The 18,539-nt window shown below is 41.1% G+C and overlaps 1 protein-coding gene across 1 annotated transcript in view; it reads left to right on the forward strand.

The window, feature by feature from the left end:
* DCP1A (decapping mRNA 1A) overlaps positions 1-18,539 on the forward strand; it is a 42,225-nt gene that overhangs the window by 18,719 nt on the left and 4,967 nt on the right. The window contains exons 4-8 of the mRNA XM_005695847.2: positions 2,102-2,168; positions 6,997-7,135; positions 9,055-9,168; positions 14,542-15,291; positions 17,213-17,278. Of these exons, the coding sequence (XP_005695904.1) occupies positions 2,102-2,168; positions 6,997-7,135; positions 9,055-9,168; positions 14,542-15,291; positions 17,213-17,278 (1,136 nt within the window). The remainder of the gene's footprint in view (positions 1-2,101; positions 2,169-6,996; positions 7,136-9,054; positions 9,169-14,541; positions 15,292-17,212; positions 17,279-18,539) is intronic.

Here is an 18,539-nt window from a genome sequence, read left to right on the forward strand (position 1 = left end):
TTATCTCTCCTTGCTGTTCTTTGGAACTCTGCATTCAAGTGAGTATATCTTTCCTTTTCTCCTTTGCTTTTTGCTTCTCATCTTTTCACAGCTATTTGTAATGCCTCTTCAGCAAGCCGTTTGGCTTTTTTGCATTTCTTTTTCTTGGGAATGGTCTTGATCCCTGTCTCCTATACACTGTCATGAACCTCCATCCATAGTTCATCAGCACTCTGTCTATCAGATCTAGTCCCTTAAATCTATTTCTCACTTCCACTGTATGAGAGATTTGATTTAGGTCATACCTGAATGGTCTAGTGGTTTTCCCTACTTTCTTCAGTTTAAGTCTGAATTTGGCAATAAGGGTTCTCCTTATGCAAGAAGTATTTATATGTAAAACACAGGCTATCTAGCCAAAGTTGTAGTAACTGTAAATGGAAAGTAACCTTTAAAATTGTATAAAAAAGTAAAAGTAAAAATATATTGAGAAGTATTTACAGCAGTTTTATATTCTTTATAGTAAAGTTCCATCTATCCATCTACCAGGTTTTTCTCTATGTTTTTATTGAAGTATAGTTGATATACAGTGTTGTATTAATTTCTGCTGTTTGGCAAAGGGAGTCAGTTATACACATATGCATTCGTTTCTATATTCTTTTTTATATATCCTATTGTTTTTAATATATCCTGGCTTATCTCAGGATATTGAATATAGTGCTATACAGTTGGACCTTGTTGTTTATTATTCACCACTGTTTTGGGGAGCTTTCTTAGCTGTGATCACCATATTGGGAATAAAAGATTGGAAAAGAAGGAGCTCAGCCTGGGCACATCCATTTCACGTGTGAGTAGAGTTGATCATAGAAGGTTCTAGGGTGAGTGAGTGTTTTTAAAGCTTTGTTTTACCATAACATGGCATTAATTTTATATTTGTAAATTTCAAGAGACTCAAAGGTTCTGGTGTTTGGTTTTGGAATGTGGGTTAATGAAGTTTGCACTAATTTTTCTCTCCACGTTTGACTGTCAATTTGGAAGGCATTTTGTAGTTAGTTACCAAGTGAAGAAAAATAAAACCTAAAAGTTGCAGGTTAAATTTTATTCAGAGACTTTTCTGAGAACTAAGGCCTAGGGGATAGCCTCAAGTAACTCTGAAGAATGCTGTGCAGAGATGAGGGAGGAGCCAGGACACATAGGAGTTTTTGCTAAAAATGTGTAGTCAAACATCGAAATATTACTGCTATTCACAAACAAACAGATACTTTAGGTTAGTGATTTTTGTGCTTTTCTCTATGCGGGAAGATGACTGGGCTCATTGAAATTATTCCTTAGGTAGGCATTTTAGACGGCAGAGCCTGGTGGGCTGCCGTCTATGAAGTCGCCCAGAGTCGGACACGACTGAAGCGACTTAGCAGCAGCAGCAGCAGGGCCATAGTATCCAGAGCGCATAGTTTCCTGTTTGTCTCCATCCTGAGTTTCTCTTAGCACTCCCCGTGGGGGCGCTGCTGATGGCTTGCCAGCAGGGAAGGACAGCATTCCTTATTACTGGGATGGAAGACACCGTTCCCTTTCCACACAATCATTGTTGTTTCTTAGTTTGTCGTGTGTGTCTTAGTCGCAGAGTCGTGTCCAGCTCTTCGCGACCCTACGGACTGTAGCCTGCCAGGCTCCTCTGTCCATGGAATTTTCCAGGCAAAAATACTAGAATGGGTTGCCGTTTTCTATTCCAGGCAGGGAATCTTCCTGACCCAGGGATCGAACACTAGTCTCTTATGTGTCCTGCATTGCAGGCAGAGTCTACTAATGTGCCACCTGCAAACTCCTAGTTTAATTGGCAGCATTTTTCCCTTGCTAATACATAAAATAATAATGCATCTTACAGTTTAGTGTCATCTTAAGCTCAGTGAGATCTGATAATGATGTCTGAAACCAACTATCTGTATACTTTACCTGGCCCAACTTTATTAATTTATTATTAAACATTTTGTGGGGAGGCTTTTTTTTTTTTAGAGGAACTGTTAACAGTTTGAGGGTCTGATGGTAAACTCTGTGACATTTTTTGGCAATAATATATTACTGCCATATACTCAAGTACTGAAACCTCATTTTTCCTTTTTTTTTCAAGTGTCTATATACAGTATCTGGTTTTATGACAAGAATGACTGTCACCGCATAGCCAAACTCATGGCCGAGTAAGTATTTCTGTTACACCATAGATTTTAATTTGTGATATATGGTAGATGAAAAAATAATGTTTCCCCCTTCTCTTTGTTACCAGAGTCCACTAACTCATGTATTTTCCCCGATTTCCTTTTATTGTCAAAGTTTTGAAAAAGGCAGAGAAGCTTAAAGAAATCTCAAATTATCGATAATCGTACCACCAGTCTCTTTTTACGTGTACCTTGGGTTGATGTGATTGTTTTTTATTCATTTTTTTTATGTTCACTGAAAGAAAAATGCAAAACAAAAAAGTTATGAGCTAATTTTTATTAAGTGACTATATTAAGGCCTATAGCCTGGGAGGTAGCCTCATCTAATTATTTAAGGGATACTACCTCCAAGAGGAGAATATCTAGGAGAAATATTTACATAATTGAAATTATCTAAAGACTACTTTATTACCAAATTAATCAAACAAAAAATGGTATTTAGTGTAGTCATATCAGAAAAAAAGAATTTAAAATATGATCCTCAGCAATAGTAACAAGAATTTTAAAATACTTATGGAAAAAAATAAAAGCAAAGACAAGGGAGCTAGAGAAGAGAATGCCAATAAAATGAGGATAGGTAAACTTTTTTGCTGAGAAAAACGTATAGTCAAATATCAAAAGATTACTCCTAGTAATAAACAGACATCTCATGATGAAGATTTTAGTGCTTTCCTATATGTGGAAAGATGCAAGAATCTGGAGTCAGTGAAATTATTCCTTGGATATGCATCTTAATTATCTATGGGCCAGTATATCCAGAGCCCAGAATATTTCCTGTTTCTCTCCATCCTGAGCTCCTCTCACTGTGTACTCTATGGGTAACTGCAGTGGCCCATAGGCTTGATCCTTCTTGAGCTGGAATGGCAGGCAATGCTTTTTTCCTTTACATTTCCAGAAGTAAGATTACACTGTACATTGGACTTTTCACGTCCACAGCATTTTTCCAGGACATTAAATAGTCTTTTGTAGTATTTATGTCTGCTTTGTATTCTGTTCTGCAGACAGATCATAATTTAACCAGAGCCTTACTGTTAAACGTTAGAACCATCCAGCTGCCTCGCTCCAGAGGGTATTCTGTGTCCAGAGCACAGCCTCACCACCGTTTGCACTGCACCTGACTTCGGTTCTCTCCAGATTTCCACTGTAGCAGGTGGAGCTGTGTTCAGTAACTGATAGAGAACTCCCACATGCATCCATGGCTACTTCCTTTAAGAGAACTTATTTTTGACACAGATTCCAGGTTTAGAATCCCCAGTCCTCTAATGGGTTATGTCCCAGGAGAGCTTTTATAAATCAGAATCTTGGAATTTGGAAACTAATTTTCCTTGAATTGATGTTCTGAGGGATGGTCGTTGTCCTTTCTCAGACTGGCCCACAGAAGCCATCCCTCTGTATTGCTGGTACTGCCATTCTGGTTTCTGGGGATCTAAGACACAGGTGTTAGAGGGGCCTGAGGTACTACCACGCCCTGCACAGAATGCTGCAGTGGGCAGCGAGTTCTGGTGGATTTAAGTTTTCTTTTCAGTTTCTGCCTGCATTTCCTCAGAAATGCTGGCCTCTCTCCCCCTCCATCAAATCAGAATTCCCTTTGCTCTTCTGCAACGTTTTTACCTGCATGTTTGGGAGAAAACAGTTTTTTTCTTTTTCTTTTGTCTAATATTAAACTAAATCCTGTTAAACTATAAATAAATAATTAGGCCCACATCCCATTTCCAGGTGTATTTGCATTTTAAAAGAAGTGCACATGGCTAAGGCCACATTTTAGTCCAGGACTGCTAACATGTCTCAGTTGGGTTTTTATCTGCTTCCCGCTTTGTTTGCTGTAGGTGTGACCCCAAGGACATTGTTCCATGTGAACTTGTGTCAGTCATTTGAAAATGCATTGGCTTTCCACAACCAGACCTTTCTTTTTAGAACTTTTCTCTTAAAAAAAAAAAGATAAAAGCTACTTTTTTACAAAGCCTTTTATTTAATGACCACTATCTGTACTTTTAAAAGGAACAGCAGAGGCAGGTTTTGATAACTTAGAAGACAGAGATTTGTTGATTTTTGGTTATCCTGAAATTTACAGTATTTTTCTTAAATATCTATATTTTGGAGTATGTTAATACATAGACTTTCTCCTGCAGATTGAGAGCTTTTGGGCCCAAATTGAGAGACCCTGGCTCTTTCAGCTCTAACAGTTATTTGCAGGAAACCATGTTGAACTGTATTCTCTATCAGTAGGCAGTATCCGTAAAGCAAGACTTCAGATCATACATAAAGCAGAAGATAAAGCAAGGCTCATCTGAAAATACTGTAGTGAACATAAAAATAGGATGAGGAAGTAGAAACAGGAAGCAGAAAGGGAAAAGAAGGGCATTCAGGTTTCCTTCACTAGAGATGCCCAAAAGAGGGGCATTTGCTTAAACTTTTAGCTTGTTTTACTAGAAGCAATGGTATTGAAAGTGATTAGCAAATGCCTGCATGAAACTGTTGATAGTGAGTTTTCAAGTGTCAGGCCTATTTATGGCTGAAGAGAATACCAAATATGTTCACATTAACTTTGTGATAAATGGCATTCTGGTCACCAAAGATAAAAAGGTTATCTTTGTCTTTCTTTGCTCTGACTTTACCTGCATACAGCCTCTTTTCGCTACATATTTCAGAATGTCATCTCTGTTAGCCAGAGATACAGGTAAAATTCTTTGGGACATATTGTGCATCTAAATAAAAGTGCCTGCCACTGCCCGTTCTGTTAAATATAGTTCTTTCTACCACTGTTTCTACAGCTGCAATATGATAATTCTTGAAGTAAAACATTGATTTATTCCAAAAGGTTGTTAGTAAGAACTGAGAAGATATATAGGAGAACAGGTAAACGTCTAGACCTGTTCTATAAACAAATCTGGAAATTCTCTTTGATCAGTAGCAAAATTGAAAATTCACTAAACTTGGAAAATGTCGCCTCTCCTAAAGAGGAAATTCAGTCTGCCAGAAGGTGTTTTTAACAAAACCTAGTCTGAATGCTTGCCCATACATAGACTATAAAATTTGGAGAACTCATAGAAGTGAGCCCTATTCCTGATCTTACAAATAGTCTTGGGGCATACTTGAGGGTTTGAGAGGAAGGGAGAGGGGCAGGGCTGTTCTTCCCAGAGTGTGATTGGAAGAGGCCTTAGAGTCCAGAGCTGGGTGTGCCTTCCATGCCGCCAGCCAGTTTCTGCTCTCAGCAGTTTTATAAGGTAGTCCTTTGGGTGGATGAACAGTGGTGATTATTAGAAATGTTTTTCTTTGGAATGAAGATCACAAATCCAGTCCAGGTCAGAGAGAGGTGAATACTAGCATGGGTAAGCCAAACAGTGTAGCAGGTGATGGTAGACACGGGCTGTGTGACGGGTCCTTGATGGTGGGCGTGGCCTACAACTGAGTATTAAATAATAAGCATTTTTTGGGTTTTGGCTGCATCACTAAGTTTGTGGGATCTTAGTTCCCCCACCAGTGATTGAACCCCAGGCCCTTGCCAGTGAAAGCGTGGGGTTCTAACTACTGGACCACCAGGGACTTCCCAGTTTGGAGAAAGCTTTAAACCCATCCTTGGAGAAGCATAATACATTGTAGCTTGTTAAAAACTCAGAATAATGTTGCTTTTTTTTTTTTAATCTGTGTTTAATATTGTTTAATCCGATGTTTTCAAATAAAAGAACCATCCCACACACACTAATAGGAGTTCCTAGGCAGGCTGTTTTAAAGCAGTAAACTGACATTGGGTACCCTGTTCTATGCCTCTTAGTCCATTAAAAAAAAAAAGCCTTTTACTACTGAATTGTTTTATTGCCTGTCATCATCACTGTCTGAAAGTTTTCAAATTAATTCGATTATCAAGTTGTGACTGTGCCTATACTATCCCATGGCAAGTAGGCCTGTTCATTACAGTTGGACTTGAAACCTGAATGGATGTTTAAAAGAAAAAAGATTCATTATCTTATTTTGTTACATTAGTTTCAAGCTTTAAGAAAAATATAAGAAGCAGTAAAACATTCATGTGCTCCCCAGGCAACTTTTAGTTTTTCACATTTTGCTTCAGACTTTAAGGTGTGGCAGGGAGAGAGCATGTTCCTAAGAAATTAAACCCCTCAGATAGATTTGCAGACCGCAGCCCTTGACTTAGACCTTGACTTTCATGCTTTTTTTAATATATATTTTCAAGTGCAAAATTAGCTTAAGTAACACTAGTCAAAATAAAGAACGTTGCCACAATCACCCTGACCTTAGTTACCCACTTAGTGATTTTTTTAAGGAGACAACAAGGAAAATCTTTTGTTTGCTTGTAGAGTTATTGCTGATTTTTGAAAATTCACCAAGATCTTCATTTTTAAGATGCTAAGCTTTTTCCTTGCTCCCCATTATTAATATACCCTCTCCATAGGAGTGGTTCACCTGAACAGCTTTCCTTTGTCTTGGTGACATTGTCCATTTTCAGATTTACTTTACCAGGTAGTTTGATCCTGAGATAATGTAGGAAAGAGAGAGAAATAATGTGTAATCTAGTAGATTTTAAAAGTATCTGCTTCTACCAAATCTGGAAAGGAATTCTGTATTTTTGGCCTTCTAACAGTGAACTATACTGGTTGGTACTGTTGTGAGTGAGATGGTGAAAGTAGTCAGTCATGTGTTACTGGGATGAGGTAGCTGAGGCTCTGTTCTGTATTGTGAGGAAGGCATTGTTACCATGAGGCAGTCTTCCAGTATCCTTGGAAGATGGACGCCAAAATCTCGGGTCATATTGTGTCAAAAAAGGTCTTTCTAAAACTTGGTTCTCTCCCTCCAGCGTGGTAGAAGAGGAGACGCGGCGGTCCCAGCAAGCAGCTCGGGATAAGCAGAGTCCCAGCCAGGCCAACGGCTGCAGTGACCACAGGCCCATCGACATCCTGGAGATGCTAAGCAGAGCCAAGGATGAGTACGAGAGGGTGAGGCTGTGCGCTGAGCAGGAGAACCAGAGCAGGGAGGAGACCAGTGTCGGGTCTGGTGGACTGGGGAGGTCACCTCCAGGGCCAGCAGGAATAAGTAGTTCAGAAAGAAGACCTGTCTTATAGATCAGGAAAGGGATGTTCTTACCTCTGAAAATTCAGAGTGTTCTTTTTCTGTTCCTTAAAAATTACTGTGGGAGAAAAGGATTTTGGAATATAAAAGGTCCCACTTCCTGGGTAAAGAAATGTACATTAGAACCCATGAGATGTTTAAAGTTCTAACAGATTCCTCAATGTCTGTCTTAGAGAATTACAAAGAATTTATGGATCTGTGAAAATCAATACATAAAAGGCAATCATCTCTATAATGAATTCATTGATTCTTAGGAAACTGGATGAAGTAAATAAATTTCAAGAACCATTTCTGAGCTTTTAAGTTACCATGTATTACCATAAATTCCCTCCCGTACCCTTAATGAGATATGGGTTATCTACATAGATTCCTCTGTTTTTATAGAGACCTTTCGGTGTTGTGGTAACAGCTAGTAAGTTGAGAGCTCTGTCACCCGTTCCCAGTGAGGACGAGGTCAAGGTGCCACACAGGACAGAAAGTGCGGGAGCTGCACACTAGAGCAGAGGCTCCAGGAGGGGCCCGCCTTCCTCCTCAGGCTGGGAAGCAAGTCCTCTCCAGGGGGAAGAAAGAGCTGAAGCCTTGTTTCTGTGTGCGGAGCTGCAGAGGAGCTCTAGGTTACATGAGCAGTGTAAAAATCTGACATGATTTCTGGTCAATGCACGTTGCAAAGGTAGAAAGTATGGACAGCGCAGTAACTACTGTTGTAAGGGAATTCTTCTGATACGGTATGGAGTGAATAAAGTTTCTGTGGTTGGATTAAGACTAAACCTTTGGGGATCTAGTTAAATCTTTGATATTTCCTTCATAATGTGTTCTTTCTATTTTTGAAGCCATCCATAAATAGGTGGCACTTCCTTAAACAGGAGTATTGTTGCTTGTCTGCACTCGCCTGTCATCTAATCATACGGTGTTAGTCTTAGCAGCGGCCCATGAGTTCACGTCTTAGTGTCTGGATGATTTCTCCTCTGCCTCAGATGGTTCCAAATAGACCCTTTATCTCTAGGTAGAGACTTGGGAGATTGCCAGATTCATCTATGCAACAACTTGGATGAATCTCAAAGGCATTTGCTAAGTTAAGGAAGCCAGCATTCCATTTAGATGACAATCTCGAAAAGACGGAACTGGTGCCAGAGAAGAGTCACTGGTTGCCAGGAGTGGAAGGAGGGCACGACTGCATTGGGATAGCACAAGGGAGTTTGGGGAGGTCAGATATCCTGATTGTGGTAATGGGTACACAAAACTATACATTTCAAAAGTTAATTTTGAAAGTGAAAGAAATGGTAGCCCTCCAGGCTCCCCTGTCCATGGAATTCTCCAGGCAAGAATTACTAGAGTGGATTGCCATTTCCTTCTCCAGGGGATATTCCCAATCCAGGGATCGAACCAGGGTCTCCTGCATTACAAGCAGATTCTTTACAGTATGAGCCACCAGGGAAGCCTGGTGATACATTTCAAAAGTTAATTTTACCATATATTAACTTTAAAAAAAATGGAAAAGAATATATAATAAAGTAATGCTGTTTGCTTGTCCTTAAAGGGGTTATAAAAATAACAGTTGTTACGAACACTATTGTCTAAAATCATGTGCTCAACTTTCTAGAAATTTTATTGTCCAATTAATTTCCATATTTCATGCAGGTCCAAAGCAAACATTTGGCATTTGGCAGGGGGTGATTATCCTTGACTTTTAAAATAATATTTCTGTTAACAGTAACCTTGAATGCTGTTTTGTAAACCAAACAATAGCAAGTTTTTTCACATGATGTACTTTTCCTTTTAATTTAAGAATCAGATGGGCGACTCAAATATCTCCAGCCCTGGGCTGCAGCCAAGTACTCAGATCTCCAATCTGGGAAGCACTGAGACGCTAGAAGAGATACCATCTGGGTTGCAAGATAAGGTTTGTACAACTCAAGCCCTAGCTTTGTCCACAGTAACCTAACACAGAGTCAGCATTTTGTAAGGGCTTTGATGCAGTACAAGTGTGATACATTGATCATCTGTCAGAGTATGTGCGTATAGGCAGTAGCGTGATGTCATCCTCTCATGTCATTTCCCCTGGTCCATGTAACTGTCTTTCATCCGGGTTTTGCAGTAGCCTCCTATCTGGTTTCCCAGCTTTTGCCCTAGCTACTCCCTCTCCTCTTCTTGACCCAGGGGTCAAAGTAATCCTGGTTTAACCTAGGTGAGACTGCGGCTTTCCTCCAGTGTTGTCTCATCTCACTCAAATAAAAGCCAGGGTCACGGCAGTAACCCCTAAGACCCTATCTGATCTGGCCCCCCTACCCCTGGCCTCATCTTCCATCTTTCTGCCTTGTTCCCAGCCTCATAGGCTTTTCTACCTTTTCACAGATGTGTGAGACCTGCCCCTACCCCAGGACAGGCCTTTGCAGTTATAGTCCCCTTTGCAGTTATAGTCCCCACAGCTTGAAAGACTTGCTTCCTAGAAGTACCTTGCTCCCATTCTGGTGTCTTCCATGTAGGTGGGGGCCTTTCACACCACCCTATTTTAAATAACAATCCTTCCCTCCCCCTGTTCTATTGTACTTTATTTTCTTGCAGCTATCAGGGTTTGTGGTTTTTTTAAGTTTTTTGATTGTCTCCTCCCCACCAAAATCCAAGTATCATAGTAGGCAGCCAGTTTTGCCTGCCTTGTTTGCTGCGGTATCCTCAGCACCCAGCACTGTAAATATTTGTTGAATGAAATCGTTTTCTTTGTTTTTATTTCTTTTTATTTTATTATTTATATTTTTATGAAGTAATTCTCTTTAAAACTGATGACTTGATAAGTGAACAGATACCAATTAAAAGCCATAGTTTTTTAAGCTTTTTATTTTAAGATAATTATAGATTCATATACAGTTGTAAGAAATAATACAGAAAAAGTAAAAGCCATAGTTTTTTAAGCCTTTTATTTTAAGACAATTACAGATTCCTACGCAGTCATAAGAAATAATACAGAAAGATCCATGTCCCTTTCGCCTGTTTACTCCATTGATAACAGCTTGAAAACTATAGTACAATACCACAACCAGAATATTAACCCAGTATACCCATCTTGTGCACATTTCCTCAGTTGTTTTACTCATATTCATTTCTGTGGGTATATGCATGTGTGTGTTTGCGTGCATGCTAAGTTGCTTCAGTCGTATCCAACTCTATGCAGCCCTATGGACTGTGGCCCTCCAGGCTCCTCTGTCCTTGGGATTCTCCAGGCAATGCCCTTCTCCAGGGGACCCTCCTGACCTAGTGATCGAACCCATGTCTCTTATGTCTCCTGCATTGGGAGGCGGGTTCTTTACCACTAGCAGCACCTGGGAAGCCTCATTTGTGTGTGTTTAGTTCCATGCAGTTTTATCTCATGTAGAGCTTTGTGTATCTACCACCACAGTCAAGATAGAAGACTTCATCACCACAAGAATCCTTTGTATTGCCCATTTGTTGTCACACTGACTTACATGTCACACCCTCCTAGCCTTCCTCTGGCATCCCTAACTAACCCCAGCAGTGACTGATATGTCTCCAGCTTTATAACACTGTCATTTTAAGAATTTTCTATAAATGGAATCACATAATATATAACCTTTTGGGAGTATGTTTCTTCACTCAGCATAACTCATTGAAGAGACTCATTGAAATTGTTACATATATTATAGTTCCGAATCACTGCTGAGTAGAATTAACATTTTTAACCTGTTAAAGGACGCATGTGTTGTTATCAGTTTGGGGCTATTGTGAATTACATTTCCATGAACATTTGTATACAGATTTTTGTACACACATTTCCTTTGTTGTTCCTTTGTCCTCTCCGTTGCTAAATCGTGTTTGACTCTTTCCAACCCCATGGACTGTAGCCTGCTAGCTCCCCTGTCCATGCAGTTTCCCAGGCAAGAATACTAGAGTGGGTTTCCATTTCCTTCTCCAGGGTATCTTCCCGACCTAGGGATTGAACTTGTGTCTCCTTCATTGGAAGGCAGATTCGTTACTGCTGTGACACCAGGGAAGCCCTAAATTGCCTTTACTCTGGGTTAAATGCCCAAGAGTACAAATGTTGGGTAATTTCATAACTGCAAGTTTTAGTTTAGAAATTGCCCTACCATACTGTTTTCCAAGAGGCTATACCATTTTACATTCCTAAGCAATGTATGTATAATGTTTCTAGGGATGCAGGGGGTAAATTATTTAAACCAGATTTTGTATACTACATTTCTTTGCTCCGTTTTTGCTGTATTTGAATTTGAGATCCTGAAGGTCAAACGTATATTAAAAGAGAAAGTGTTATATAAAATTTAATTTTTAAATAATATGTGTTAAGACAGGGAGCAAGTGGAGGAGCAGATTCCTTCTAGTTTGGCCTATCAGCCATGAATGTCCAGTGGGCTAGTCACTTTCCCTTTCATTTCTGAATCATGGGATTAAGGATTCTGGCAGTACCTGACTCACAGATTTACTGTGAAACCCAAATGAAAAAGTGAACCCCAAAAGACTCCATTTTATAGGCCAAAGTGACAGCATTTTGTGAAATACTGAGAACTGGATATTGTTAAGCCACATGATTGTCTAAAATTAGCTCAGATCCATAACCAGCCCTGTACACAGAATAGTACATTGGTTTAGTAACACTGCCATCTAGTGCTGAGGAGCAGATAATGCTGTCAAGCCTTAATATTAATAGTATTAAATTTTATTTCAGTTTCATTATTCACTTACTAAAATTTCCTTGGGACAGTTTCCCTAGTTTGTTTTGTTTTGTTTTTGTTTTTTTGTTCCTGTGGTTAAGAATAATCACACCTTCTAGTGTGCCCAGGGCACTAATGAGTCGGAAATCTGACATGGACACAGTAAATTCAAACAGAAATATGAAATTCTGTAAACAGCAAGAGCTGTGGGGTGAGAGAAGAACAATGGAAAACCTGAGATAGTTTCTTAAAAAAAAATTTTTTTCAGTCCCATACATACTGTCACTGAATTCCATTTCACAAGGGAATGGTCAGATTAAAATTTGATTTAAGTGAGGCATTGCTGAACTCAGAATCCAGACTGTAAGTATATTCAGACATGAATAAAGAATAAAATTTCACCTTTTCTGTGGATGATGGAAGATGAGTCCATAAATAAGCCAACAACTAAAGGAATGCAGCCAGTTTTTCTTGTCAGAGGCAGAGAAGAATGGAACGGGTCCTGTCCAAACCAGCTCAGAGACAATAAAGCTTTGGGGAGTTTGTGTAAAGACACATGCTCTGACCCCTCAGCCTCTAGTGACTAATTCAGCCAGTTACATATTTCCAAAAATTGGTACAGTCTGACCAGCCACCAGCTCTTAGTTATTCAGGTCTTACTTGCACCTCTCTTTTCCGAAGGATCCTATCACCATTCAGATGATTAGATAGCCTGTCATCTGCATGGTGGACATAACGGTGCAGTGGCATAATGGTTAAGAATATGGATTGTCTTGTTAGAACTAGGTTGGCATCTGGTTCTGCTGTACTTGGGCATCATCCATAAATGGCAATAATAATAGTACTGCCCTCACTGATTAATAGAGTAATGCATGCGAAGTGTAGTACAGGGCCTCCTGTACAGTGAGCGTTCTGTCTGTGATAATTCTTACTGCCTTGTAACCTCATTTCTTCTGCCTTACGTGAGGTACCTCTGAAACCTAATGCTTTACCACACACCCTATTCCATAAAGTCTAATAATCTGTCTCTGGCCTGGCAGATGTTGCAGGGAGGCAGCGTGGAGAAATTGGAAACTGGCTGCTGCTTTTGCACACTACCAGATGACTTCATTTTTTAATATGAAGTAGATTTTAAATGAGCAGACATACCTGTTCTTAAGTTCAAGTATAGAAACATTTCACGTGTCAATGTGGATAGTTTCAGTTTTTTAAGAGTTCGTTTTTGTTCCACTAGATAGATAAAAATTGCTACCTGGATCATTTTCGAAGCCTAAGGTGTATTTCATGGTGAGGTTTCTCCATGTCTGGTTTTTGATTGTTCCTTTTCTTATAACATAGTATTCTTCACTGGAAAAGACTTTTAAGTTTCTACAAGATCATTCCAATATGATCTGTGTTTTCTAAAGTAGGTGTATCTAAATGTTGGGGTGTGTGTGTGTGTATACACATACATATGTATATGTAAAAGAATATGGTGGTTAAGAGCTACGTAATTGGGATTTCCCTGAGGGTCCAGTGGTTAGGAACGACTCTGCACTTGCACTGCAGAGAATACTGGTTCAGTCTGTGATTGGGAAACTAAGATCCTGCAAGCCATACAGTGCAGCCAAAAAATAAAATAAATGAAAGGAGTCCTTTGGGCCCAGGGCAGGGCAGGGCCTGGCACCCTCTGCATACCCAGCAAATAAAGGTTAAATGAATTCAGCAGTACTGCTTGAAGGGAGAGTGCAAGAAAGCTCACAAGTGGGAACTATGAACATATCTCCTCTGAATCATTGGAGTGGTATCAGTAAACCAGATCACTAAAATATAAGTAAGTTTAACGCTTTCAGGCTTAAATGCTTTCCTTTTCCTTCAGCGTCTGTGATTTGGGAATTGGAAGGTTGCTATTTAAAAAATGGTTAAATTGAGAGGGGCAATATAGGGTAGGGAATTAAATGGTACAAACTTATTATGTATAAAATAAATAGGATACAACAATAAATTGTACAGCACAGGGAATATAGCCAATATTTTATAGTAACTTTAAATGAAGTACAGTCTATAAAAATATTGAATCACTATGTTGTATACCTGAAACTAATATAATGTTATATCACCTATACTTTAATTTTTTTTAAATAGTTAAATTTATTTTCTGGTATTTGAGGCCTAGTCCTTAAGGTACAATGCCTGCCTTTTAATAAAAAAAATATGAACATAAAGGTAGGATTGCTTGATCATCATTTGGTCCTCATATCCTCTTGAATGTAATTTCCCTACCATGTGTGACTGACATGGGGCAAATTAACTTTGAGCAAAGTAATTGCCCCTTTACCTTACATCTGTTTGCTAAGCAGAAAAGGTGAATTTTAAACTATCACCTGAGTCCCTAAAATTTGATTTTTATTACAAATGTAGGTGTATCACCACCTTGGGGATACCAGGTGCATTCTTGGCCTTAATCCTGAGGACATCTTCAGCTTGTTCCATTTCCTATTTTCAGACTCTACCTATCCTTGCTTCTGCAAACTGATTTGGTTGATGGAAAAGAAATTTAGTTATGCTGGTTTGCAAGAGTTTTCTCTCATTGGGTGATTTGATTTGTTTTTCAGTCTGCTCCATCTGGACACAAACATCTGACGGTGGAAGAATTATTTGGAACCTCTTTGTCAAAGGAACAGCCAACAGTTGTGGGTCTGGATTCAGAAGAAGTGGAGAAGCTGCCAGGAGATGCCTCCCAGAAAGAGCCCAACTCATTCCTACCATTTTCCTTTGAGCCTGGAGGGGCCCCCCAGTCGGAAAACCTGGGTGTCCATCCTGCTGCCCACCCCTCAGTCCAGCCCGAAGTCACCACCCCGGTGCTAATCACTCCTGCTTCCATCACTCAGTCCAGTGAAAAGCAGGCCCCCAGCTATGCCATCCCATTGCACTCTGTGCTAAGTCCTAGTCTACCAGCAGAAGCTTCTACTGGACAGGCTCCCCCCAGCCTACCCCGAAAAACCACCATGATGCAAACAGTGAAGACTACACCTAGGCAGAGGTCTCCACTCCTGAGTCAGCCTGTCCCCGAGCTGAGCCACGCCAGCCTGACTGCCAGCCAGAGCCCATTCAGGGCCCCGCTGAGTGTGACAAACACAACCAGTCCGTCTCTCCCAAGTGTTGATCTTCTCCAGAAACTCAGGTTGACCCCGCAGCATGACCAAATACAGACACAGTCACTTGGGAAAGGTGCAGCAGCACCCAGCTTTTCTCCAGCAGCCGGCCAGCTGGCCACCCCTGAGAGCTTCATAGAGCCTTCCCCTAAAGCGACAGCAGCAAGAGCCTCAGCCTCCCTGAGCAACATGGTGCTTGCTCCCCTTCAGGTACTGGCAGGAGATTGGGTGGCTGTAACCTAGCGGGATGAAACTGGATTTTGATTGAGAGGAGGCAGAGTTGTTTAAAGAGACAACCGTTGAGTGTGTAAGGGGCTAGAAGAAAGGAGAGGTGAGAAGCCCTGCAGTGATCAACCAAACCATCGGTAACTGGTGGTGTAACTCAGTTCCACTTCCCAAAATAATTTCAGCTGATAAAAGCTGAGAAATAGTATTTTCCTTCCTGGGTGTGCATTTTAGCGTTTTTTTGTTAGTTTATTTTTGCCTGACACGTCTAGGAGTCCTTATTTGACTCAAGACCATGGATCCAGATTATCCCAAGCTTTGTTCCATCCCCTGCTCCCTCAGTACTCTTGACTGAGTGCCCGCCTTGTGCCAGGTGCCTTAGGGGTGCCATAAGAGCATCCCACATCTGGAGGTCTGAGGTCAAAGAAAGCTTCCTCGGGAAACTGGCCATCAGCTGAGATTTGAAGACTCAGTAGAAATTAGCCAGACCTAGAGGTAGGAAGTGTGTCTGAAGGCAAGGAAAATAGCAGGTGCAGAAGCCTAGACACGAGAGGGCATTTGCTGAGCTGTGGTGTGACCGGATCTATGTGTAAAGAAACATGGGGGAGCAGGTGTTGGTGATGAGTAAAACTTTGTAAATAGTGTCAAGGAGTTAGAGGTTTGTTCTGAGGGCCCTTTTTAAGTGCATGAGCCAAGGGTGGCACGCTGGGAAAGGGGATGACGGAAGGACGACGACCCATCAGAACGGAGGTCGGGGCAGTCACCCAGGCTTGAGCGGGTGGGGGCCTGTACTGGGCAGTGTGGACGTGTGGATTTATTAAGAAGGAGGATGAGCGGGACTTGGTGGGGTTTGGATATAGAGGTGAAGAAGAGGTTTGTCCCTCAGTAACTTATAAGATCGGTGAGTTTACAAATGAGGAAATCAGGTCACAGTTGAAGTGACTTGTGCAAGATCACAGAACTGAAAGGGGGTAGAGCCTTTCAAGGTTTTAGTCTCATGCCCTTTAATAATTACAATCCCCAGCTGTTGAACATTTTACCAAATAATATTAATACTGGCTCTTCTGTATAATATTATCTCTTAGTTAATGGAATGCTTTGTTCCATTCCGTTAAAATTCAATACAGAAAAAGAAACCTGGTGTCCTGGTTACATGATTAAATTGTCATATTTGCCGTTTCTGTCCGCAGTATAAGGAGCAGCGAGAATGTTCTGTTTGATAAAACATCCCTGAAATGTGTCTGCTGCCACTATTCCTGTTGTTCTAGAAATACAACCAGCAGTCCTGAATACCGCCCCTCTAGATTTGGCCTCTGGGACAGCACCCTGCTCTCCAGCATGCCTCCTGGCAGAGGAAGCTTACAAACATGTTCTTTCTCATTTATGTGCCGTATCGAATTTCAGGACCTGGGACCACACTGAGTCCTAATGTATTTGCTCTGCCACAGGAACTTCTGTGTCTCCCAGGGAATAGGTATAGCATTTATCTGGAAGTGTGTGGCTCTGTGTGAGACTGTTTAGTGCCACCTGTCAGAGTGTGAACCACCCTATCAGGAGGCTTCATGCTGTCAGGATCTTGCGTCTCTACAGTCTCAACAGCAAAATATGCTTGGTCTGTCCCCGCTCTTATAAGAGACCCAGGTTTCAGCTTTTTCTGTAGAGACGTTTTCAAGGCTTTGCACACCCCTTTTCTCCAGTGGAACTGAAGGGGGTTGGGGGCTGTCCTGAAGCTCCTATCCTGCATTGTGACAAATTCTGGTCAGCCACTTCCCTCAGGAATCTGGGAACCAAGTCATGTTTGAACTCCTCCTTACAGCTGCTAACCTAGATTTTTTTCCCCAGTAACTAAGAAATCGTTAATGAAAAGTTGCTACATCTGTTCCTCTTTTCTGTTTAAACATTGCAGTCTATGCAGCAAAACCAGGATCCTGAAGTCTTTGCCCAGCCTAAGGTGTTATCCAGTGCCATCCCGGTAAGGATCCCCTTTTTCTAAAGAGCATAGTATGTCTTAAGTTCTTCTGCTGAGTGTAGAGTGAAACATTGCAGCTTTCAAACCTAGGCCCCTCTTAAATGTCCCCTCCCACTCCCGCAGGCAGAGCTCATTGCTGTGACCTCTGCAGTCCTCAAGTCATCCGTCCTCAGTGATGTCTTCCCTGAGTGTGTGTATGGGAGGGCAAGGTCGGCCACGGCAGGGGTGCTCGCTCATTCCCTCTGTGTTGTGAACGGGTGACTGCTGAGAGCAAGTCAGCCCCATCCCTATGGACAGGAGACAGTCTTTGCCCTGGAAGAACCATGGTGTCCCAGTAAACAAGGCATTGTCACCACCCTGCTCGATGGCTTCCCATTGCCCTGTTGACAGAACCTCCCAGGCCTGCGTGCTCTGTGCCTTGCTGCTTCTCCCCTGCCTCATGTTTTAAAACTTGTCCTCATCCTCCATTCCCTACCAGCTTTGACAGGCACACTCATCTTTTTCAGTTCCTAAACTTTGAGGTTCCATTTGCCTTTGAGCCTTAACATCTCTCCTGAAGCCTAAGAGTTTAAACAGAAGCCACCTTCTGACTGGTCTTAGCAGGTCTTCTTTGTAGCTTGTCCTGCTGTGTGGTGATCGGCTTACCGCTTCTTGGTAATCTCTCAGCCCGGTGTTGCACCAGAAATAACCACAGATGGCTCAGAACCCAGAAACTGCACTCTCAAAGCTACGGACAGCTTTGGTTCTTTATAAATGAGGAGGGTGACGGATAGGAGGGAAAAAATACATAGTTTTCTTGTTGAGTGTATCAAAATATGAGAATTAGTTAAAAAAAAAAAAAAGAATGGGCTTCCCTCATAGCTCAGTTGGTAAAGAATCCGCCTACAATGCAGGAGACTTGGGTTCGATCCCTGGGTTGGAAAGATCCCCTGGAGAAGCGAAAGGCTACCCACTCCAGTATTCTGGCCTGGAGAATTCTATGGACTATACAAGTCCATGGAGTCTAAAAGAGTTGGACATGACTGAGCAACTTTCACTTTCAAAAAAAAAATATTATTACTCTTTCGTGTATTACTGCTGGTTAGCCGTTGTTAGCCCAGAAGTATATCTAAATGAAAGAAGGAGGTAAATGTTAGTTTTATGTTTTTAAAATTGTGTCTTTGATGACTGTGGTGGCATAATAAATACATTGAACACGACTAAAGAAACTAATGCTTCATATAATTTCATATAACTGATGCTTCATATAATTCTTTTTATTGAA

This window comes from Capra hircus, chromosome 22 (assembly GCF_001704415.2).
Source record: "Capra hircus breed San Clemente chromosome 22, ASM170441v1, whole genome shotgun sequence".
Lineage (NCBI taxonomy): Eukaryota > Metazoa > Chordata > Mammalia > Artiodactyla > Bovidae > Capra > Capra hircus.